This window comes from Scylla paramamosain, chromosome 15 (genome assembly GCF_035594125.1).
Source record: "Scylla paramamosain isolate STU-SP2022 chromosome 15, ASM3559412v1, whole genome shotgun sequence".
NCBI lineage: Eukaryota > Metazoa > Arthropoda > Malacostraca > Decapoda > Portunidae > Scylla > Scylla paramamosain.
The window spans coordinates 21,977,474-22,003,511 of record NC_087165.1 but is presented as its reverse complement, the minus strand read 5'-3'; the positions used below and the strand labels follow the sequence as shown (position 1 = coordinate 22,003,511).

The 26,038-nt window shown below is 36.6% G+C and overlaps 1 protein-coding gene across 1 annotated transcript in view; it reads left to right on the top strand.

The window, feature by feature from the left end:
* LOC135107254 (protein unc-79 homolog) overlaps positions 1-26,038 on the top strand; it is a 99,751-nt gene that overhangs the window by 13,342 nt on the left and 60,371 nt on the right. The window contains 17 exon segments of the mRNA XM_064016913.1: positions 1,554-1,638; positions 2,593-2,809; positions 4,580-4,600; positions 8,865-9,094; positions 12,034-12,248; positions 12,924-13,017; positions 14,404-14,566; positions 15,197-15,338; positions 16,282-16,458; positions 17,795-17,918; positions 19,030-19,168; positions 19,529-19,674; positions 19,866-20,087; positions 20,990-21,160; positions 22,598-22,712; positions 24,650-24,831; positions 25,679-25,827. Of these exon segments, the coding sequence (XP_063872983.1) occupies positions 1,554-1,638; positions 2,593-2,809; positions 4,580-4,600; positions 8,865-9,094; positions 12,034-12,248; positions 12,924-13,017; positions 14,404-14,566; positions 15,197-15,338; positions 16,282-16,458; positions 17,795-17,918; positions 19,030-19,168; positions 19,529-19,674; positions 19,866-20,087; positions 20,990-21,160; positions 22,598-22,712; positions 24,650-24,831; positions 25,679-25,827 (2,592 nt within the window).

Here is a 26,038-nt window from a genome sequence, read left to right as displayed (position 1 = left end):
AACCAGGTCTAGTCTTGTTAAGCTTATAATTAGGGTATGGACAAGAAATTTACCCAAAGAAAAGTTATAATTAGGTAACAGGTTAAATAAACGTTGGGTACTCATTTTGCAGTATAGAGTCATAACTATATAAAGTCTGCAAAATGATATTTAGTATTACTGTGCTCTTCATTTTCATCAAGATAATGTATGACTTTACATTTGAGTCTGAAATTATTCAATGAAATATTTAATTTAGTGTATGTTAGCTGGCAATGTGGGGAGATTCAATAACTATTTTTTTCTTTCCCAAAGAAAATATACTCTTCACAGTATAAGATTAATAGTCTCCCCAAAATTAATTTTATTTGTGAACATAAGGTTTGGCTTGTTAGAGAATATGCCAGAACCAGTACTGAACAGAGGAGAGTACTGCTGAGATGTTAGGTGTTCAGTCATTGCTGTAGTTCCTGTATAACCCAAATTAGAGGTATCAACTTTTTCTGGTTTGCAAGTCATGATCAGTAGTACATGTATTCCAAGCACTGGTATAGTTCATACGGAAGTTAATGAATAACATGCATCCTGTAATTACAATGTATGAAAAGAAATAAAGTAGATTGTAATCTGAAGTTCACTTAAATATTGGAATAGGTTGCTGATTATATGTAGTATTCTGTACTGATAAAATTATTAAGTAATAATTAATATTTTGCTAAAACTGTTTTGTTGTTAATTTAAGCTTGTTTTGTATGATAGGCAGTGACAAGAATAAAAAAAGCTTAAGGATGATATTATGTTATACTAGTGTCAACAAAATTAAGCTGAATTTCAATGTAATTGCTGAAGATAAGCATGGTCATTAACTTCATCAAAGTTTACTAAAGAAGGAGGAAAGTGAGCTCTTTATATATATAGGCAAAGATAGTTTATCCTTTTAGCAAGTTGATATTTCCCCAAAGGGCAAATATTCAAGCCAAGGCATCTACTTACACATGTCGACTTTGACCATCATATTCACAAGTATTCCCTTACGTCTCTAAGACTCCTGAATAAAAGAGGACTAATCCTCTTGTCAACCACTTTGTGTGAGTATTAGCTACTCAGCATATTTGATAACGTCTGCATCAGGTCCTAGAAGCAGAGTTGCCTTACCATTATATACCTTCCCTATCTCTGTACTTTACATGATCAGCTGATTGCATCAGATGAGGGAAAATCTCCCTTATGGATATGTCTCTGTTGCTGCTTCCCATTCATCCCTGTCACACACACACTCTTCCTTGCTTTGTAGACATCCCTCTTGTGTTGAGTGGTTTGTGTGAGATAGATGAATGTAGAAAAATGTGAGTCTTTTCCTTATACAATTACAGAGCATTGAATTATTGTATACAGAAAGTAAACTACACTAGTGCTAATGTGTTCTTCTGAATTCATGTATTCACTCACAATAGAAAAAGTAGGTGCTACTTTAATGCAGGTGTCTCAGGAACTTTTGGCTACAACTGTTAATCATATACATGCATTAAATTACAGATCTGTAGATGCTTACAGATGTGGATGTTCTCATGCAGCAGTCCTCATCCAACATTTTATTGGCAGAACTTGAAGTACCTGGTCATAAAAGATTCAGTATTTTGTAAACTAAAGATGCTGTTGGTAAAGTTTATCATGTCTACTTTATTTATATATTTATGTATTTATTTTTTTCAAAATTTCCCTTCATTGCCTGAGCTACATTTATTTAAAAAAAAACAATGTCAATTGGCCAAACTCATTTTGACAACTGTTTTCATAATTTTCCATTTGTTCTTCTCTCCCTTCCGTAACTGCTACAAGATATTGTAAGTAATTGTCTCTGAGAATAGTTAACAGCATTACTGGATACTGCTTTCTCCTTTTAAAAAAGTGTCTTGGCTGATATAAATGTTAGCACTCTTTACTACACCATCTCTCTCTCTCTCTCTCTCTCTCTCTCTCTCTCTCTCTCTCTCTCTCTCTCTCTCTCTCTCTCTCTCTCTCTCTCTCTCTCTCTCTCTCTCTCTCTCTCTCTCTCTCTCTCTCTCTCTCTCTCTCCATATATTCATAAGTTGAAAATCTTATGCCTTTCTGAAGGCATTCAATACAGTGTCTGCATTGGGGCTTAAAAGAATGAAAAATTTGTTCTTGTTGCTGCTGTTTAACTCTAGCTCTGTCATGCTTCCTTTATCTGTCATTCTGTTCCTTCCTTCATTTCTTCCAGTCTTGCCTTCTCTTATTTTCTCTCCTTGCCCACCTTCTTTTTTTTTATGCTTATTTATGTTGATCATCTGTCACTGTTCAGTGTTAACCACCACCACATGGCATCACCCCTCCTTCCCAGCCTCCTTCCCTCCCTCCTTCCCTCACTGTTTTCCTCTTCCTTCCCTCCCTTGACACCTCTCATTCTCCAAAGACAATTTTTTTTTTTTTTTTAATACTCAGATGTGTCATGCTTTCTTCCCAAGCAATATATGTCTTCCCTCTAATCCCCATTAATAATAAAGAGGTACACTACAACCTCCCCTCATTCATTTCCTCTCTGTCCATCCCTTTTCATAATTCCAAGCATTAATACCACTGTACAAATGTCAGAGTTGCTACATTCTCCCTATTTCTGCCTGCTTCTCTCAACCCCTCTTTCTCTGCCTGTGTTCTTTACTTTCACTCACTGCTACAGAGTTGTTGTTCTCTCTTCTAGACATATCAAGTGTGTTGAGGGCAATGTTCAATAAATCGGCACAGGCCGCGAAAAGTGATTCGATATCCCAGACTGCAAATTCTGACAGTGGGGAATCGAAGAGTCCAAAAGGTATCAATATTTTTTTCCCTGCCTGACTCTAATGGTCCCATTTATCTATTTTACTGCTACACTTAGAATTATTATTATTATTATTATTATTATTATTATTATTATTATTATTATTATTTATTGTAATTATCATATATCTTAGAGATGATTATTTCATGTATAATACACTTGACTTTGTGCTCCCCCTCTTAGTGCTCATGATACATATATTTAGATTATGATTATTGTTTTGCTATTATTATTATTATTATTATTATTATTATTATTATTATTATTATTATTATTATTATTATTATAATTGATTTCTTGATAACTTAGATTGCTGTGAGTCATGACAGAGAAAGTTCTTCATGCACTGTAGAAATTACGTTTTTTTTTTTTTTGTACGTGAAAAAAAAAAAAAATTGCCAAGAATACATGTCAATGTATCAACTCTCTTCTCACTATCTCAAAAAATATCTTGAAAAGAAGACAAGTCTCATCATAATTAATTTCAACACATCTCATCTCAGCTGTATTTGATGTCTCTGCAATGACTCACAATTTACTACATGCCAGCTTTTGAAGAAAACCCTCATTCCTCTCCCCTTCCCCTCTTTGCTGCCCTGTCCTTTCCCCTTCCTCCCCTGCCTCCCCATATTCATCCCTCTTCCTCCTCCAGTATCTCCCTATCCTTATTTCTTGGTCTCCTCCCTTCCATCCTTATTCCCTTTCCCCACCACTCTCCCATACTTGCTTGCCTTTTAAGAGAAGAAAATGAGTACTTGGTTTGCAGTTGTTTCATTATTTATAAAAAAAAAAAAAAGAGAGAGACCAGAGATCATCATCACCATAAAGTCATCTCTCCCAGAGGAGTTTTTTGCCTGTTAAATGTCAAATGATGGTGATAAAGATGCACTGTGGTAGTCTCTTGCCTGTGTTCTTACCTCCCTTCCTTCCAGTTCAGTGTTTGCTTGCAGTTGTCTTGCTTAACCTTTGAGGATTATCACCCTAGTATGATCCTCCTCCTCCTCCTCTTCCTCCTCCTCCTCCTCCTCCTCCTCCTGCTTTTCCAGTGCCCTTTGCCATTGTCTTTAAGTGACTGGAATACCTTTAGGCCCATGGCTGTCATCTTAAAAAGACATGTATCACTCCAGATGCTGCAGACAAGCATTAAAAGCTGCAATGTGGTTTTGCTGGTGCTTCAGCCTCTCTGCACAATTTTCACACTAATTTGTGTGAAAATTGAGTTTTGGAATGAGGCACATGACTTCATCTTTCTAGTAATGAGGGAATTTTATCAGGATTTATAGTCTGCAGCATATCTTGGCATTGCAGATTTCATATGACCAACATAGTACATTGTTGATTTCACTGTGCTATTACATGACAACTTTGCTTTACAAGACATTCCAGTCACTGACTGGATTCACCATCCGTGCTTCCTCCACACCTCCATTTTCTATGCTTTATATATGCATTTTTGAGCAAGTATAATGATATATGTGTACTGTTATGATTTCTGTGATGCTGCCACAGGCTTATGGCTTGAGTAATGCCATCTTACTCTTCTCTGTTTTTTGGACATATGTGACTTAAGAATGCAATATTGCTTTGTCATGTGGCCAGTTTTGATTCCCTATGCCTTGTATAAATTCCTTTACATTTATAAACTATATCACAAACCCACCCAGAACAAAGTATACAAATTATTCAAGTGAGAGTGCTCCAGATTTATTAACAGCCATTATTCCCTACATGGTCACCAACACTTCTCCTTTGAATGTTTAGGGGAAGGCTCAACACTCGAGGGTAAGACTCCAAGGCTTTCTCCAGGCTTGCTTTCACCATATGCATGGGTCATCTTAGGCCTTACACACAACATACATGAAGCACTTCCATGCAACACACACACACACATACACACACACACACACTACACACACACTACACACACACTACACACACACTCACTACACACAGCCATACATACATAAACTAGGTAAATACACACACACTCACACACACACACACACACACAGTTTGCTCTTCACTAGTAGTGTAGTTAAGTAATCATAGTGGATAGTAGTGTCTGCCAGGTTTATGAAAGGTAGTGAGACAGCTGAGTCCTGGCGGATTGACTAGAAAAGAGTCAGCAGCATGAGGAAGTAGAATCTGGCTTGCCTGTGGTTGGAGGGAAAATGAATCTGCAGCTTTTTCCCTCTGATTTTTGCAAGGAAGTCAAATTTTAAGAAGTGCATCATGAGTAGTCAAAATGGGAGGATGAGGGAAAGTGTTTTACTGAACAAAATTAACCTTTCACTACTTATGTAGGGTTTTCAATTACTTTATTAAGTTTCATTCTTTATTTATTTAGTGCACAGAGCTTCTGTCATGGAGAGGTTTGTTTTGATGGTGCTTCTGCTGGGTTGTGCAGATAAAACTGTGTGAAAGTTTGCCTCCTACAGTAGTAACACACTTTGGAAAGCACTTATATTATTGCCAATATCCCATGAAAAGTTGTTTGTGGTAGATAGACAGTACATCACTACATAACCCAAATTCAATATTCTCTTGTTCATTACGGAGTAGAATGTCAAAAACTTAGCCTTTAGTTTTACCATACTTATCTTGATGTAGTTGTAGGCTTTGTATGTAAGTTGCTTCATTCAAAGAGGCAAATAGAAATTGGTGGTGGTTTTGGCTTGTGAACAGAGCACCTCTCAGTGACCTACTTTTATCTTGTTCATATGATCAGCCAGCCAAAGTATCTATTCATAAGGTATTTTGATATTCATAAGGTATTTGATATTCATATGTTTATGCAATTTTTCTCTCTGGTTAAGCAATATGATTTAGTTCTCTTTCAATTTAATTTCTTAAAATAACAAATACAATTGGAAAATATGATATTTGAATATTTTACATAAGTGACAATCAACAGGATAAGAGAACCATTCAAATGAGTTGTGATTGCTGTAGTAAGATGACAGTAAAGAGAAAGAAATTAGTGGAAAAGTAGAAAATATTAAAAGTGTAACTCATATGCTTAATGTCTTGCCTTATCTGTGTGTTTGTGTGTGTGTGTGTGTGTGTGTGTGTGTGTGTGTGTGTGTGTGTGTGTGTGTGTGTGTGTTTTGTAGTATTCAGGACCAGAGCTACACTGACACAGTTCTATTTATGTGCCTATATTAATCTAGTCTTTTTTTTTTTTTTTTGTTTTTTTGTTATATACATAATCCCTGATGCTATCACCTCTCATTGTGTTGTCCATTCCAGATTTACACCTCAGTGTGAGAAATTGTAGTTTCTCTAACTTGTTTATCATCTTACCCTTTGAGTTGTTTTAGTAAGTCTCTCTGTCTTTGCAGTAGTAAATATGTTGTATCTAATTCCAGCTAGTTTGTTAATTGCTATATCATAATGAAGCTTCCTTTTGCTCTTCTTCAGATGTGTGTCATCTAATCAGATTGTGGTCATCTAATTTTTGTAATCCATACTCATAAGTTTTTTTTTTTTTTTAACTATGCCACCATTTTAATCACTATGGTTTGTGATCTCTTCAGTTTCTTTGTATGTTTTTTCTTTTAAGGAATCTTGCAGTCAAACAAATTATAATTTTGTTCTACCTAGTTATTCCAGTTATTATTTATTCATCACGTTTTCAAGAAAGTGAAAGGCCACCTTTTAGTTCCTCATTATCCTGATTGTGTGTGTGTGTGTGTGTGTGTGTGTGTGTGTGTGTGTGTAAATTCAAAATGTGCAAATGTACAGTATGTAGATTGTTTTCTTGGCTTTACCTGTATTTTGAGCTTTATGTGAATGTGACAGACTGGATAAATCATATAAAGAAAAAAGTTGAAACCTGATATTTTGTATATAGGAATTATGATGCTAATTTCTTTCTGGGTTGAAGGAAAAAGATTTATTTCCCAATTTGTATGATTTTTATATAAAGTTTTGTTACAACGTCAGTAAAATATTTTTATATTCATAATTTTTTAGAAATTCTTCCATTGTATTATGGAAAAGTGAATATTCTCATTGTTCTAAGGATGTGATTTTGGGAGACTTAAAAGAATTCAGGATTCCAGTGGTTTTATAGTGTTGTTAAGCCTCCCATTGGTCACACAACTCCTCACAGTGTCCACAGACCAAAGAGCTGACTCCATGCTCATGACTCAATGAACAGAGAGGTTTGAGCATGTTGAGCATGTGCCTGGGCTTGCCTCTGCCTTGAGACTTGTGCATGAGGAAGCATGTCAGAGGCCAGGACCATCCTCTCCTATGCCATGCACTTGAGTTGGATGATGATGCCGTGATGCTTTCTCTCTCTCTCTCTCTCTGTCTCTCTCTCTCTCTCTCTCTCTCTCTCTCTCTCTCTCTCTCTCTCTCTCTCTCTCTCTCTCTCTCTCTCTCTCTCTCTCTCTCATTATAGTAGATTAGTTTCTGCTTCATCTATCTTTCTTTAGTTTTGATACTAGCGAATGACACACTACTATAACAACTCACATTTAAGAGGGTGGCATGACCACACAAGGGAAGGGGGCAAGAAGGGCAGGTGTTAAAGATTCTCTTGATATAGTAAAAATTAGCAACCAAATGCTATGGTGCTCATTTAGGAACCGCAGCACACATTTAAGTAGACATGTATTAGATTGGAGTTCATTCCAGGGGTTAAGATCCCTTTGCCTGGTTCCGGAATTCAATTAATTTCTATTTATTTATGTATTTGACTGAGATGTGGAAACTTCAAAATGATAGTAGTTAAAATAAGTAATTATTAATGAAATTACATTGTTCAATATTTTCGGTACAGCCAATTAGATAAGTATTAATTTTCTTGTACCTAGTATTGGTTTTCTGGTTGACTTCCACCTGAATATTGTTTAATGTGACTACAACCAAATTATATAATGTTCAATAAATGACAGTTAAAATTGATTTGATTAGGTTAATAGTACATACTGAAGTAGACTGCTGTAGCATTTTTGCATTTGGCTGCATGGCTTTTACCAATGTGTACTTTTGGCTTAAAAGACACCAGGAAGCCTGCCCTTGCTTGCCCACATCCTTCCTTTGGGAATATGCCCCATCTACACTTGATCTAGAAAATCATGCATAGGTGAGTTAATCTTCTCCAATCAACATTGCAATTTTAGACTAGCAGACAAGTCACTTGTAACTTAGGTATATTGATCTAAGGATTGTATCGGAATTGTGAGAGAATAGATTTTATTCAGTAGATAATTTTATATAGTAAGAAAACTGTTTTGCAAGAATATTTGTATTGTTTTAATTTACTTTTATATTTAATAATAACAGCATTTTCAGTGATAATGAAACTTATTTCATGAGACTCAAAATTCCACCTTTTTTTGTCTTTCATTAACTTGAACATAATTGAGATAAAAATTTAAATTGTGCCACATACCCAAAATATTCAACAATCATTTCCTTATGGTAAGTAAATACTGGTCATATTACTTGTTTCCTTAGATTATAAAGCATTGAATCATTGCAACAGATCTGTTATGAAGAATGCGTTTCAAGTTAAAGATGTTTCCCAGGTGCCAAAGTCTCATGATGTTAGATTTATTCTCTTGATAATTTTGTTTGAACTTTCGAGAAGTTACATCATTGAGAGATGTTTACTTGCTACACTTCTCTTTGGCAAACATTCATTGTGCTGCAGATGTGAAGGTTACAAGAACCTGAATTAGTTGAAATCAATGAAACACCTTGATTTGCAGCATTTAAGCCTGAGGTGAGATTCTTTCAAAGAAATTATCCTGAACTTTCATTTTCAGAATAAGCAAAAAACCTCACTGTCAATTTTAACACACCAAAACTTAAATTACAGGGAGGTTTTCACTATTTGATTGTATTTGCATGTACACACACAACACACACACACAAACACACACACACACACACACACACACACACACACACACACACACACACACACACACACACACAGCAGGCTGATTCAGGGGAGCATGCAGTGAAACCATAGGAAAGAAGCAAAATTAAAGGAGGGTGAAATGAGGGTGAGGCAGTGACATCCTTACAGGTTGGAAGCCTCTGCTGTGCCAGATTGAAGAGTGTGATGGTGATGGCACTAGTGAAGCTGTCAAGGTGTGCCTGGACCATGCTGTATGTCTCAGTGCCTGTCCAGACAACCCACCACCCCTCTACCTTTGCATAGATTGTGCTGAGGATATCAAGCGTGAGCACAACACAGTGGAGTTCTTTGACATCCTCATGCCAATGGCACAGGTTTCTGCCACTTGTGAGAACAAGGTAAATTACTTCCACTTGTGTCATTAGTAGTTTAGTTAATATTTCTTCATATGTTCATGATGTTCATTTACGAAATAAGGAGAAATCAAGAGAGGGAGAGGAGAATGAGGTCTGTTAATCTTCATGAGAGGCAGATCTGTCCAGTGACATCTCCCATGAAAATGGAGAGGATGGGTGTTGCCTACTTGGGAACTTGTGTAAAAAAAAAATCATAGGACAATGGCTAGAGATAATTGTTCAGTTGCCCTAAATGAATTTTGCTTATTGATGCCATCTGGCATCTACTTGTAAAACTATTAAAAGTGATATTCCACAGGGTTCTGTTCTACCACACACACTTTCTATTGTGTATTGATGTCTATAGGTGAAGAGCTAGGTGGTCCATAAAATCTTATATCAATAAAATTAAGGTTTATAAATTTTGATTCTGAAGGTTGACATTAGGAAATATACTGATTTTTCCAGGTCTCATTCACCTTGAATGCCTTCCATATACACAAAATAATGTGGAGTTTTGTTCTTTACTTAAAGGAGAGATATTCTGCATGTGTAAAATATTCTTTTGAGTCTACAGAAACAGCATGTAATTATATTTAACTTTGATTATATTTCACTTTTAAACAAGATTTAGAATATAAAAAAATAAAAACCTGACTGATATGAACTTTGTCAATATTTTCTTCTACTTTTCATATTTTGAAATCCTGTAATTTTGAAAGAGTTTTTAATTGCAAAATGTTTTATTTCTATCCAGGTCCTGGCCTGAAAAGAAAGTGAAAATTTTTCAATCTGAAAATTTTTATCTGATAGTAGATACATTCCTTACATAAAGGAAAGACATGCTGTGTATGTCACATACTCTTTTGAGTTCATACACAGAATGTCTCTTCTTTATGTAAGGAATGTATCTCTATTATCAGATAAAAATTTTCAGATTGAAAAATGTTCACTTTCTTTTAAGGGCAGGACCTGGATAGAAATAAAACATTTTGAAATAAAAATCAAAATTGCAGGATTTTAATATGAAAAGTAGAAGAAAAAATTTAGAATATAAAGAGTAGAACTGTTTAAATGAACATAAGGAAGTAAAAACCCACAGTTCTACTCTTTGTATTTTAAAATTCTGATGGTAGTGAGTAATAGATAGAATGAGAGTCAATGTGAGTGAGAGAACACAAGCATGAGTGAGTGTGAAAGTTAGCAAAAGGTGAAGTGAGAGAGTTAGTAAGAACAGTGATGAAGATTGATAAATAGAATGAGGTCAACTGAGAATGTGATTAAAATGATAAAAGAGAGGAAGGAAGGAGAGTAAATGCTATGAAATGAGTGAAAGGAAGAGAATGAAATACCACTACCTTGCTCCTCTTATCTTGAACAGATAAGGGGAGGGTAGGTGATGACGGAGGAAAATTTAAGACAAAATGAAAGAGGAAGGGAGAGGAAAGAAACAGGGTCGGGAAAGGAAGTATTGTGAAATAGAGGTAGGAAGAGAGTTTGTAACAAAGTAGGAAAATACTTGGGGCAAGGAAGTGGAGGAAGGTTGATAGTGGAGAATGGCAGTACAGGGAGAAGATAAAGAGAATAAATATACACGGCTGTGTGTGGCAGATATGGTGCACTTTTTATTACTGTGTTATATGTAAAAATTATCAGCATCCACAGCTGCAACCATGGATACGGAGGTGAAACAAATTTCCAATCGCATCTGCATCCACAAATATTGATATTTTAACATCTGCAATCTTACCCGCAACTGCATTTTATGAGAAATGCATGTCTGACTCAGCCTCCCCATCTGCATATCTCTAGAATTTAGTATCCAATGCATCACTAATAAAGATATGTTCCTTACTTTAAGGAGAGACTTTGTGCACATATAAAATATGGTTTTGAGTTCATGAGAAATGGTGTGTTGATAATAAAATTAATCTTTAACCACATTTCATATTTAAACAAAATTTAGAAAGGAAAAAAAATAACACCATTGATTTATGTAAACTTTCTATATCAATATTTTTCTTCAACTTTTCTTTATTTAAAATTCTTTGATTTTAAAAGAAAATTTTTAATATAATTTTTTTTTCCTGTTTTGGAGATGAAAAAGTGAAAAAAATTCAGTCTTAAAATTTTTATCTGATGATAGATAGGGATTTTTTGTATGTAAAATATTATTTTGCATTCATAGAAATTGTACATAAATTAACTAACATTTTTATACAAAAAAAAAACATACTTTATAGATTGATATAAACTTTTCTATCAGTATCTGCTTCTACATTTCATATTTATAATTAAGAATTCTGAAATTTCCAAAGAAATTTTTAAATAGAAAATGAATGTACTTTTCTCTAGGTTTGGACCTTAAAAGTTCAAAATTTTCAATCACAGTTTTTTTATCAGATAGTAGAGATCTATTCCTTATTCTTCTTTTAAAGGAAAGATATTGTGCATGTCAAATTGTTTTCAGTTCATAGGAACAGTGCATAGATAACTGTAATTTTTAACTATTTTCACTTTCAAACAAAATGAAAAAAATGAAAAAATGACAATTAATATAAGTTTTCTATATTAATTTTTGCTATACTTTTCATGTTTTTTAAATTAAGTTTTCAAAGAAATTTTTTAATCACAAGAAGTTTTGTATTTAGACTCCAGTGTAAACATCTTTTACAGAGAGGTTGATGGTAATTTCTTCTATAGAGACTAGTTATTGTTATGCCCATAGACTTTTGGTAGGAGTAACTCATTCATTTGTGATACCTCCTCTGTTACTTTAATTCTTTTCATAGTTTCTTCCCATAACCTATGCACCACAAAACCCTTTTATCAACATTTTCACATTTTACCTTCCAATTTTTTTTCTTTACTGGGGGTCATATTTCCTCGGAAGTTCCTGTATGACAACTTATAATTTTCCTTCCACAACTTCTTTATGTCAGAATTGTCGCTCTACTGAGAAGAATGCAATTGCCACCTGCTTTAGTATGGAATGTGCCAGCTACAATATTAACCGCCCCATCCGCTACTGCTCACAATGTAATAACATTCGCCACAATAATCGGCGTGGAACAGACCACATTGTGCACACCACGATTGGTTCACCTTGGGCTATGGAGCCACAGATGCAAAATTTCACCATTGAGGCCATTGTCAGGTGAGTTACTTACCTATATCTCCCTTGTTTCTTTTCATATGCCCTTTCTTACATCATCTCATGACTCATGAAATTTTTTGTATCTTTTGCTATTAGATTAACATTTTTTTTTTTATAAGCAATGCAAGTTTATGTTTTAAAGCAGATAAATTTTAAAAATCTCTCTCTCTAGACCTGTATAAAGCAGCACTGAAGTGATCTATTTTGAAAATTTTTTCACATATATAATGAGGAATCTGTATAAAGTAGTTACCACTCACCCTGTGATAGCAAAGATAACTTCGCATCACAGTCCACGATTGGGTTGATTTTTAATCTTTAATTTAATTCATTAATAATTTTTTCAAGGTAGCTCAGGAAAAAAAAAATAAAAAGCCTGTTCATATTGTCATTTCCAAAAGAAATAGGAATAAAACAACCAAGTGAGGAATAGAAGATGAAGTTTGGAGGAAATGAGGTGATGTTCCACAGATTGGAAGTTAGATCTAAGACTGCTTCACTACCAAATGTGCAGCCCAACTCTACAAGCATCTTTGCTGGAAACATCATCTCAGGATTGTATTCTCTTCAGCATTCTGTGCCTCATCCTTTTATTCTACTATTCATATTTGTCTTTGACTTTCACAAATTTGTAATATGAAGAATATCTAAGGCAAACCCAACACTTTTTTATAGCTTGCTGAATGAAGCCCAACCATATGGAGACAAGACAAAGAGCAAAGACCAGGAACGCCTTAATAGAGCTGGACTTCTTGATGACCTTGACAAAGTGGGTAAAATCATGTTGCCATTTTCTCACATGCACTTGCTGTGTTTTAGCTACACTAACCGTCTATATCTTAACTTATTATAGACTTTTATAGCATGAATTTCTTAATTATAGCTTTAGCATCCTTTTGATATATTATTCTTGGACCCTTTTTTTTCTCCTGCAATTTAACAGAGTTGGGTGACAGAGGCTTATAGAAATGTTAAGAGTCTACAATATCTTGTTGCTACCTTTATAACTGCTCAGATTCTTTGTGGAATTAAAAAAAGGAAAAAGATAAAATATATGATGCCATGGTGCAGTTATTAGTGCACCTGGCTATGAATCTGCAGGTTCCAGTTGAAATTTTGGCTGGGGCAGTTGGTTCCCAGCTTACCCAGCTGTTCAACCTTCCTTAGAGGTGATCAGTAAAGGGTACTTTAGGAAATCTAAGGAAGGTAAACTGGAAACCTGGATGTCAAAGTAGCCATGTGTTCTGAGGTAAGGGATATTATCCTCCACAGGCTCACAGGCCAATGAGATGGAGATGAGCATCAAGGCCATGTGCAGCTGTAGTGTGTGTGCCCCAAGCTTTCATGAGAGAAAAGAAAGAAAAAATACTAAAGAGTAGTAAATGCTGCCATAGACAGTATAGCAGTTGTGTGTTAGAAATAGATTAAGAAATTCTTATAACATTTAGTGCTGTCATTTTTTGCTGTCATTGGATAGGGCGATGGCCCCATCCCAAAGTCAGCCATTCTATACTTGGATCACAGTGATTATTGTGGCTCAGTTATTAAGTTGTGTATCTCTTCTCCTGTCAGGAATTTGACTTCCTCTCAGATTTTTATTTATTTATTTATTTATTTATTTTTTCAAAATAAGATAAACCACAATACCAATGCTAAAATAATTAATTTACCTCCAATTACAGCAAATGCTGTATCAGAACATCCTTAGGGTGTGTAGGGTTATAAGTGGCAGGTGTTTCTTTTTAATACTCACAAATATACTGTAGGTGATGACCCTCTGTGCTGGGAAAATTACTGAATGATTCACTATACATGTCATCTCTTTATGTGTGGTGAAATCATGTCCTGTCCAAATAATTTTCTAATGTTATGAGTACTACTAGTTTTGGTGGCTCATTTTCCTAACGATCATCCATACTCAATTCTGGATAGGCATTGTGTAGCAGGGTTTTATGTGATAGCCTTCAGGGCACCACAGTTTTGTAGGATGTAACAACCAGAAGCAACAGAATCTTATTTACTCAATGAGCAGGAAAATTGGTCAAGTTGATGACCAAATTATCCACTCTGGCTCATGTTCTGTATTTATTGAGATTTTTCCTTATATTTGTTTATTTATTTATTTTGATGCTGACATTTTGCTGTCATTGGATAGGGCGATGGCCCCAGCCCTGAGGAGGCACGTCTGCTGAGTCGATATGGAGTATGGCTAATTGTCAGCTTGTGTGCCCCCACTTCTGACACACCACCAGAGGTCTTGGGTCGCCTCCTTGCAGCTCTTTGTCATTGGTACAATGCAACGCAGTATTTACCTGATGGTAAGTAAGCCATCTCTCTCTCTCTCTCTCTCTCTCTCTCTCTCTCTCTCTCTCTCTCTCTCTCTCTCTCTCTCTCTCTCTCTCTCTCTCTCTCTCTCTCTCTCTTTCTCTCCTCTTCCTATATGTGTTTGTTATATCAAGGGTTTACTGTAAGAAAAGGTATTTATAGATAATAAATGTATAAAAACACGTGAAGTGAATGAGTGAGATGAGAAATGCTGAGCAGACGTTGTGGTGCTTGCTGTGCCAACTAGCAGTGACGTAGCTGAAGTTCGTTCATATCTCGGATTTTGGCTTGCAGCTCAAAGTAAAAAATTGTTCAAGCAACAGCTCATATCTTGAAAAACTTGTAAGTTGGGGCACTAGTAAGTCAAGGTACCACTGTGTGTGTGTGTATATATATATATATATATATATATATATATATATATATATATATATATATATATATATATATATATATATATATATATATATACACACACACACACACACAGAGAGAGAGAGAGAGAGAGAGAGAGAGAGAGAGAGAGAGAGAGAGAGAGAGAGAGAGAATGGGTACAGACAAGATTGATTTAATGTAGTGGAAGTTTTCTATTAATGATCCCTCCTCCTCCTCCTCCTCCTCAGACCAGCAGCGCACCTCCCTTGAGCGACTCAAGTCAGAATACCTTCACAATTGGCTGCAAGATGTGTGCAAGAGCCACTTTGAAGTCTTTGTTGGGTGCCTCATGCCTCACCCAGTGGAACATGCAAGAGTTGGGGGTCACTGGTACGTACTATGTAATATCTGGAAACACACATTGTGTGTAGATATAACTAATTTGCATAGGAATGAAATTTAATCAACTTTTTGTTTTTATGTAGGAGGGACACTGGCCAAGGGCAACAAAAATCCAGTGATGATTGAGATTACTGGTTAACTCTTGCATTAGAGAGGTGGACAAAATAAGGGTGAGAGAAAGATGAAAGTCTTGTGCAGTGAGGCTGCAGGAGGAGGGGAGGCATGCAGTTAGCAAGATCAGAAGAACAGTTAGCATGAAAATAGCAGTAGAAGATAGCAAGAGATGCTACATTGTGGTGATGAGCAAGAGGCTGAAGACAGTCAGTTAGAGAAGTTGATGAGACAAATTCAGATCAAGGTGTAAATAGAACATGGGCCATGTGGCCAGATTAGTGATCTGAAATGGATCACAGTAAATAGAAGATGCCTTTAGAAGCAAGTTTATAAGAAAATTAGTGAAGAGTTAACTATGATATCTGACACAGATTCTGTAGTAAGAGCATATGAAGCAAAATATTAGAGCAAGATGAACAAATAAATTATCACTGTTGGACCTCTTGTTTATTAGGAATTAATGTTAATTTCAAAATGGTGGAATACTGACCACCCATTGGAAAAACTGATAGTACTAAGCTAAAAATTAATGTTATTATAGGATGACATTCATATTAGAACTTTAAGAGAAATCTAGTACAAGGACAAATGAGAAAAAATAAGTAAATAAATAAACAGAAAATAATTGAAAAGATATTTCATAGAACACACACACACACACACACACACACACACACACACACACACACACACACACACACACACACACACACACACACACACACACATTCATCTCATTTACACAGAGACAATCTCATTCCCACCTGCTGCTTCCTATCAGTTACATGAAGACTTGACTTTCTCTTTCACTCCATAGGGATGCACTGGCCACTCGTACAGATCACATCAAGGAAGGCTTCAACAGGCTCTTCTGCTTAGTGACACATGAGCTGGTGTCACTTCAGGTGTGGGACCGTGTGATGCCGCACTGGATGGAGGCTATTCACAACGAGATTCCAGAAGAGGAACGGGATGAACTCAAAATCACTCTCAAGTATGGCAATCTGGCTCATGTTTGTGAATATGTTGTGGTGGTAAGGGGAATGAAATGTTTGCTCTTGCTGGTAAATCTTTGCTTTGTTGGTGTTTTAGTTTTCCAAAGGTGTACTATGGAGCAGTTATTGGGGAAATTATGGCACCTATTAATTACAGTTAGACATTTGCCATAGTTTGATCATTGACATTTTACTTTAATAATTATTTTCCATACAAGCAGTTTGGGAGGCTTAGCACTGCTTTGTTAGGCAAATAGTTTTCACATATTCAGTAACCCTCTAATGGATGTACAGCATTTTAGTGAAGAGTCTTCATGACCCATATTGCCCAGTCAAGACTTTCTGCATGTTCTGCATATTGAAGTTCTTTTTATTATACCTTATTATACCTTAATTTTTATATTTAGATTAGGAGCAGCTTTGGTTTTTTCTCTCCTTTCCCTGACCATCCTGGTGAATTAGCCTTTAACTTTGCTATCCACCACAATCTAGAGCAACTGGTGCAACACCCTACTGGTATTCCTATCTTGGAGATATGCCCAACATTCTTGACCTTTTCCTAACCTCTATTCCTTCTGCTTATGCTGTTACCGCTTCTTCTCTGTTGGGCTTCTCCAATCTCAAACTCATATCTGTATCTTGTCCTATCGCTCCAATCCCTCCTCAGGATCCCCCAAAGCAGAGGTGCCTCTGGTATTTTGCCTCTGCTAGTTGGGGGGACCTGAGGAGGTATTATGTGGATTTTCCTTGGAATGACTACTGCTTCCATGTCAGAGACCTGTCTCTGTGTTCTGAGCATGATAGTGTCTGAGGTGATAGTGTCTGGCATGGAGGCGTATATTCCTCACTCTCTCTCCACCTAAACCTTCCAAACCTTGGTTTAACACACCCTGTTCTTGTGCTATACATGATATAGAGTTATGGAATTATTTAAATGAACATCTAATGAAAATTGGAAGAGGGAGAGGGATAATTTTAATTGGAAATATGGATGGAAAGTTTGGAAATAGGGAGGTAGGATGTATGGTTGGAATATGATGTATGAATGGAGTGAATGAAAATGGGGAACACCTGGTGGGACATAAATATAGGAAAGGGGTTCCATTTCACATAATTTGATCTATAGGTACATGTACAGAAGGAAGGATGAGGGAAAAATAAGCTTATACATAATTCTGCAGACTGATTGATTGATACAAGTAGAAACAGATCATATGCAGTGGCAGCTAATGAAGCAACACAGTTATGTGAGACCTTTTGTCAGTTCCTGTTATTCTTATCCCACAATTGTGTAGCTGCCAATATCATCCTGGATCCATATATATATATATTCAGCAAACTCTTGGACTCGGACATGAGCCCATTGGGGTTTGATGCAGCCCAGATGTATCAGTTCATCACTCTGCGCTTCACCAAGACCTCGGCCAGTGTACAGGAGCAGACACTTTCATGGTTGCAGGTGAGGAACAGTGTTAGTTCATCTCAGTTATGCTACATTATAGGACAGCCTATCCTACCTTGGCATGACTTGGGCAAGTTTTAGTCTAGAAAGTCTTGGACTGAAATCAATTAGGCCTTGATGTTGGGTTGGTATAGGCAGGGGAGTAGTGAGGTGATTTGCTGCCTAGCATAGGCAGACTTTCAAATTTGTGCTCCTCTCTCCCTTGCCACCCAATCACTCAATTCTAGATTAAAACATTTACATTAAATTTTGATTAATTGTTTTTTAGAACAAAAAATTCTAAAAACAAAACAAGCACAACTCAGAATGATTTTACTTTAGCAACAGAAAGCTTTGGTACCAGTATGTAATTTTTCATGATGGCTTCTGAAAGAAATACAATAACATGGAAAAGTGATGTAATTAAGCATGAAATAAGCAAAGAAGTAGGTGAAGAGGCACTGCTGGGCCACTCTTCATGAAGGAGTGCCACTAGTTTGTTTTTCTGCTACTCGACCTCTTTGTGCATTGCTCGAGGAGCCTCCTTGTGACTGATAATAAACAAAGAATGGTTTCCAGGCGGGAATGGGGAAGAGGTTATTTGATAATCTGGCTGTTAGCTTTGCTAAGAATTTGATTATATCTAACAAATGAAACAGATTTAATTCCATTTTTTAAATTTCTTTTTCTACTGTTTCTTGTTCTTTTTTGTCAGTCATTCTAGTGAACACTTGCATCATCATCATATACCTTTGAATTTCATATTCAATACCCCAAAAAAAATGTTCAGTGTCACAGAAAAAAACAAAGAAAAGAGAAGGCTTTATTTCCCACCCCCTAACAAGGGGCACCCAGGGCAGACTGCCCCCTCCAGCCCTGTTGCTACATTACTGGATTCAGGGTTGCATTATGATGAATTATGCTGGGTGAGGAGGTCTGAATCAGCTCTAATTGAAATAGACTGGATAGCATCAGAGTAAAGTAAATATGACAGTGTAGTTTTGTTTGGATTTTATAAGATAAAAAAGAAAAAGTTTATGGATTTCAAACCTTATGTATTTTCAAACTTGCTAGATTTTGAAATCTTACTCATGGTTGCCTGTTATTGAATTTATCACATAATTTTTAGATCTTGTCATCTCTAAACATTGTGGTGTCAATGGACCTCCTGCTGGGGATGTTCAGTGAAGGTGTGTCATCCCTGTGCAACACATCACCTCCATCTAGGAAGACCAGCTCATCTACCCGGCCAGATTCTTCTATTTTGGGTATGTCACGGTAGAGGAGTGTTGACACTTTGTGCATATTTATTTCAAGGGAATTCTGGTTCAATACAAGCTTAAGTAAGCTTTGCCTTATCATTCTTCAAGATTTCATGAAATAAAAATAAAAATAATATCCAGAGCATGCTAGACTACGCCAGATCTGATCATGCATCAACTATTACCTACGTGGTGAAAGATGATCAGTATTCTCCACAATATGATTTTTTTTTTTCCAAGGTACATATATCTTGTCACTAAGCACAAGTGTAGATCTTTACTGTTTACAAAGCTCTTTGTGATTTTTCTTCTTCCACTGTAGCACTGATAATCCAATGCACTGCATTTCCTTTGAATCCTAAACAGAACCAGTGGTGGAGGATGACCTTGGCAGCAGTTCTGGCCTCTCTGAGGAGGACCGACCACCCTCAGACCATCCTGAAGACCACTACTCCAACCCTCAGCTGATCCTCACCTGCTTTGTTCTCATGCTCGATGTTCTCTTCAAGCAGGTACAAGGCAGAAAAAAAGATGCAGTTTGTACAGTAGACTGATCATTGTGAGTCTTTGACTTGGTTCATGGATTGCTTTATATAGATATGTATAAAGATTTTTTTTATTCTTTATTTTCTTAATTCTAAATATTTAGTTGAAAAAGGTTACCTCATGCTGTATTGTAGATCAGGTAATTTTCTCTGTATAGATGGAGGTGCAGGAACTGGAGCGCCATCAAGGCACAGAAGCACAGCAGAGCCAGTCCATCATGATCCTTATTCGAGACATGTTGGCTGCCCCATGCCTGGCCCCACACACTTGTGATGGACACTTAGACTGCACCACCTGTGAACTCACCACTACTTTTTTCCAACTGGCCATGGATGTGGTGGCTTTCTTGTGTCCTCGAATGGCTATTCAAAATAACAGGGTAAGTTAATGTGTCTTCTTGATTCATGGGATTTTGCAGTTAGACGTCTGCATAGATTTAGGAAATTGAGTGTGTGTGTGTGTGATTGTGGGCATTTCATTGCTCTCTCTCTCTCTCTCTCTCTCTCTCTCTCTCTCTCTCTCTCTCTCTCTCTCTCTCTCTCTCTCTCTCTCTCTCTCTCTCTCTCTCTCTCTCTCTCTCTCTCTCAGTCTTGAAATTGTATGTATGATTTTCTAAATGCTGAAAAAATATGGAGCTAAATATGAGAGGCAAGGCATGAACAATTTACCAGTCAAGCCATGAGTGATCACTGATGACAAGTACAATTTACCACATTATTATGCTTGGACACTACAGTGACTGTAAAATAAATTAATATATATTAAAAAATGCACACACAATGAAAATCTACACACTTCAGAATGCATGTAGATTCATCATGGGTATTCACCACCTCTTTGGCGGGAGGGTCAATGTGCACAAGATAATCACCCAGCTCACTACATATGCCAGGAAATCACTCATATCCTCATTGCTCACAAAACTGGCAGTGTGAGCACACCTACTTCTCACCACTTGATCACTGCCATCACCAATTTTTGGAGATCCACAACTTTTCTTCTGGTCATTACCATGGGATTCTAGAAGCTTATAAGTGAAGACATTGCTTGTATCTTCACTCAGCTGCAACAGAAGTGGCTTTGATAATGTGGATGGGGTTAATAGTGTCACTTACAGAGATGTTTATGGTCTTACAAATGTGGAGTTCTAAATTCTTTTCATGAATGTGTTGGCAAGATCACTTGAGACAAAGTAGTGCAGTAATATAACCAAGAGAACTGCCTAAATTAATTAAGGAGTATATACCATGATTTACTTGGCTATTTTCTATTGTTTTGTAGGTTGCAGATATAATTCCACCAGAAATGGAGTCATCCCAGACCACCAAGAGTCCTGAGCTCTCCACCACACAGGATCCCCAGAGTGGAAGCTGCACCCAGTCCCCAAGGCCCAGCAGCCTCCTCACACCAAGAGAGGTTGGACTTATTTCCGTTATGGCCAATATGCCCCAGGTAAGTAAAATTGGAGCAGTGATTTCTAGTCAAAGACAGGGCATTAATAAAAGTTGATCTGTGTGATTTTTGCCTGTGATTGATGGCTATAGTTAGGTTGAACTGAATTTGAATTTACCATGTGTTCAGTTATAATTATTAGCTTGTGGCTAGTTAGGCTTAAATTCAGTAGATGTATCTGTGTTGTTATCCTTGCACCTCATCCCTGTTCTTTTGATTTACCAAATTTCTCATATATTTTTCAGCAGTATATCCTCTTATTTTATAGAGAATTTCTTTCACTTAAGATTTATTCTTAGTTAGCATTCTCAGTTAGCATTCTTAGTTAGGTATATTCAATATACTCTACTAATAAATTTCCTTATAAATATTATATTCATTTAGTCTGCTTTTTACTTTATATTCTGGAACATTAGTTGTCATTGTTTAGTATCCTCTTTTTTTGAATACTAGGCAAAATATGATCTGTATCCAATCATTTATAACTTTTCCTTCATATTTTTTTTGTCATTTTTCACTGATGAATACCATGCTACTTTGCAATGGAGTAAGAAGCAGAGGGCTTTTACTGCATGTGAAGTACAAGGTGTGTTGACATGTTGAAGAGGTTAACGGTTTCTGTATAACTTATGCAAAAGCACAGCATAAGGGCAACAGAGGCTCAGGAAGATCATGGTGTGGTGTAGGCTGCTAAATAAGTGTTTTATTGACATTGTACTGCTTGTAAAATGTATCATCAGTGCCCCATTATTTTTAATATGAGCTTGGTGCTGTTGCCTCACCTTTGCAGACAGGCAAACAAACCCTATTTTTGATACTGATACCATTTTGATTTTGGAATACAATAATTATGCAGTATTCATTGCTAACAGTTCTAGATTTGGCCTTTTTGATGATGAAATTCAGCTAACTTTAATAATCCACCATTCCATGCCAGTCCTATCATTGATTTCATATTAAACATTGTAGCTATTCTTACAGATATGAGATTGACTTGTATCATTATAAGAGAGCTAATGGTAAAGTGCATCATACCTTGGAAGGTTTTGAATATGATTGAGATAGACAGACTGAGATAGAGTTGCTCATAGAAAGGAAAGCCAGTGATATGAAAATAAAAAATAAATAAAATTGGGTGCTAAAAATGATGTATTGATATTGATTTGTATTGATATTAGAGAGCTGTTGGTAAAGTATATGATACCTTGATAGGTTTTGAACGTGATTGAAAGAGAGAGAGACTGAGACAGAGGAAGAGAGGAAAACATTGCTATAAAAATAAAAAAAAAATGAAATAGGGTGATATGAAATAAAAATCTGAATGGAAGATGAAAGGGGAGAGAATTATGCAACTTTGAATTATGAAAGGGACTGCTGAAGCTTCCAGACTGAAGGTTCACTGGTCAGACATAACTGTGATGAAACTATTTGCAACAGATTGTGACGGCTACAGTGGAGACAGTGGGTGAACTTGACTTGGCTCCCAACATTCCCCAAGAAAGTGTGGTGAAAGCTGTAGCCCGAGCTGTCACTCTCACTGAGGAGGATGTGGGTATGTAGTGGATATGTCTTTACCTGTATTTGCCTTGTGTGAATCCAACCTAAAACCTCTCTGAGTCAGCATAATTGGGGGCTCTAACCCTTATGACTTACCCAATTTCACAACTTATCTGCCATTCCCCTTCCTCCCTCTTACCATAAAATAAAGGCAAAATAAACCAACAAAAACAGTATTTACTTGTTTTATTTTGTGAAGTGTACACTTTCTTTTATTGTTGAAAGCTGTTATGCAGTTTATTCTTTGTGTAGACATTAATCACTGTACAAGATTATTGTAAAGCATGTATTTTTCAAATGGTAGAGTCACTTATTTTTTTATTTGTATTTATTTGTTATTTTAAAAATAAATTTTTTTTTTTTCTTTCTTTCTTTTTTTTTCACTCTTATTACTGTGTGGTATGTAGCATTAATTTTTCAAATGGTAGATGTAGTGGCACCATATTTATCCAGTTTCTCTTTAAACATTTGTACACTGTTTGCTGTAACCACAACCTCCTTCAAAATCATTCCAGATTTCAATAGTTCTATACAGGACTATACAGAACCAGGGAGTTGACTGACTGGGGTTAGAACAGTCCCAGTATGACTTGAAAGTTGGTTTCCTAATTAGCTCCATATTCATTATCACTGCTAGAAATGCCATAAACTCTCCTGGCTGTGTTTTACCTTGCTTGATCCATAAATATACCAAAGACATCGGTTTTTTACGTAGGTACTCAGCATTTTCATGAATCCGCTGTTATGCATATCTATTTGTTTCCATTACTAACTTGTCTATTATATCACTGGTAAAATATATTCTGAAATACCCAGTGGGCATGGCACCACTGCTGGGTGGATGTTTCAGTCCATTGGTTCCTGTAAAAGGAACATGAGGCCCAGCATCACCTTGCAGTGATGCCCACCCTCCTGTCTGTGCAGACGACACACCAGCTGACTGACTAGTCTCATCATCACACTACTATAACTTTCACTGCTTGCTGTGAGAGTAGCAGAATCATCATCACTTATGACTTCATCGACAGCTAAGTCATCTAGGATTACTTCTTCCTCACTGGTGTCAGCATAGCCATCACCTTCAATTTCACCAAGGTCAGAAACAACCAGTGTCACCACACCCTCCCCATCTCACTCCATCATGCCAGCACCATGCACTCTTATCCAAGCCAATAACAAGACGAAAATAAAGTCTCAGTATTGTAACGCATCATAATATGTTCCTGAAGTACTTATTTACCCATGGAAATACATGTGTATTTTCTGTCTTGCCTAGAAATTGATAAAAATAAAATACAACACATTCATATTGGTGTACTCACCACGCTTACGCCTGGCGTCCTCACGTCACAAACATACACTTGTAAAAGTTGACACATGATTGGCCAGGCGTTCACCATCCTGAAAACAATGGACCAATGATAGGCCTTGATGTATGAAGAATAGTCTCAAACATAAATAAACTGTACGGCAAAAAATAAGAGCAGAGTCACAATTGTGCCTGATGGGGCCTAATGTAAATGTCACGAGCATGCCTGATGGTGTATAAGGGTTAAAGTAGATTATGCCTCCATTCAGCCAAGCTCAAAGGTATCTGGCACACTCATGTATATAACAGAATCCATGATTCCCTCAGTAAAGAAGCCAGACTAATTTCAATACAAACCTTAGTTTTAAGTCACATTAATTATGGAATAACTGTCAGGGGCACTACAAAAATCACAATTCAGCTGCATTCAGAAACTCAAAAATTTTGTCCACGGAGGAGTATCTAAATTTGATCATGTTACACAGCTGCTCAGAGAACTGCAATGGCTACCTGTACAAAAGAAATATATTCTTGATCAATATCAATATCATAATCATTATTATTAATGGATTAATTTTTTTATGAAGTTTTCATTTGTGTCATTAATAGCTCCTTGTCCACAGCACATGCCACAGCAAATGTTGCACAGCCAAGTGTGGTGGGGGAGGATGACCAGCCTATTGATCTCACAACCCAGCCAGATCAGGATGCTGCATCAGATTTTTGGGAAACTTCTCAGGGTCGATTTAAGTTTAGGCTGGAGGAGCTGCCATCGCACCTCCAAGTGGTCCATACTCTTCTGAATGTAAGTGCCATGGAAGTTAGATAAAGGGAAATAAAAGAATAAGGAATGAGAGGGTGTTCAAGAAAAGATGTGGATGAGACAGTTCAGAGGAGGAATGAAAGAGGGAAATCAGGAAAGTTACATATCAAAAAGATGATGAAGTATGTGACCTCATTTGTGTAACCTGGTGTTATGAATGATGGTAAGAAGGATGCATGAGTCAAAAGTGGACCTTGGCCCATATTAAGCTTTGTACCCAGTCACGAAGGAAGTGACTTGAGAGAGAGAGAGAGAGAGAGAGAGAGAGAGAGAGAGAGAGAGAGAGAGAGAGAGAGAGAGCATGCTTAGGCAGGATTTACTATATGTATAAGCATGATGCTGACATTAAGTAAATGTGACCTATACTTATCAGAGGATTGTGAAATTCTCAGTGATAATGCATGAAACTCAGGATGGTAAGAATTTAGGACTGTAATAGGCACACAACTTGGGAGGGTATTATATATATTTGTTGTGCTATCTCAAGTGTAGTAATGTAAATGTGATCATTTTGATGTTTTTTTTTTTTTTTTTTTTTTTATTGTGGAATTTTTATACTTTTTTCTGGTTCTCTGGAACCAATTAATTTTTTTCATAGGTTCTTCAGTCACCATAACGCACATTTGGTATAATGAATGCTACATTGGAATGAATCATGTTTGTTGTCACTTACCCTACTGTAATTGAATGTGGCAAATACAATGGAGCTATTAAAAAATGAAAAGGTTGAAAAATAATAAAAAAAAAAGCTAGCATAATACAGTAATAATATGGGTGGCAGCAGCTAAAAAGAAAAAGCTTGATTTTACATGGCACACTTTTCCTGCAGCGTTTAGAAGAATACGAGGATGGAGACGTGCTGTACCACATCTGTGAATGCCTCAAGTATCTGGTACTGCATGGGGAGGCACTGGCTCATGCTGCAAGTGACCACCGAGGTTTCCTCATCTGGTGTCAGGAGAATAAATCCATCAGGATGTAAGTTCCATTTTCTTACTCATTCCATATTTGGGTCTTACCCTTTAAGGTGTGATGTAGACCATTTCTTATCTCTTGGAGGAAGCACACAAGCACACATATGCATAGATTCACATTTACAACTTACACACTCTTGTTGTCATAGAAACACAGTCATTGGGCTACATCCATTGCCTGTTCACTGCTAGTAAGCAAGGACTGTAATGTGATA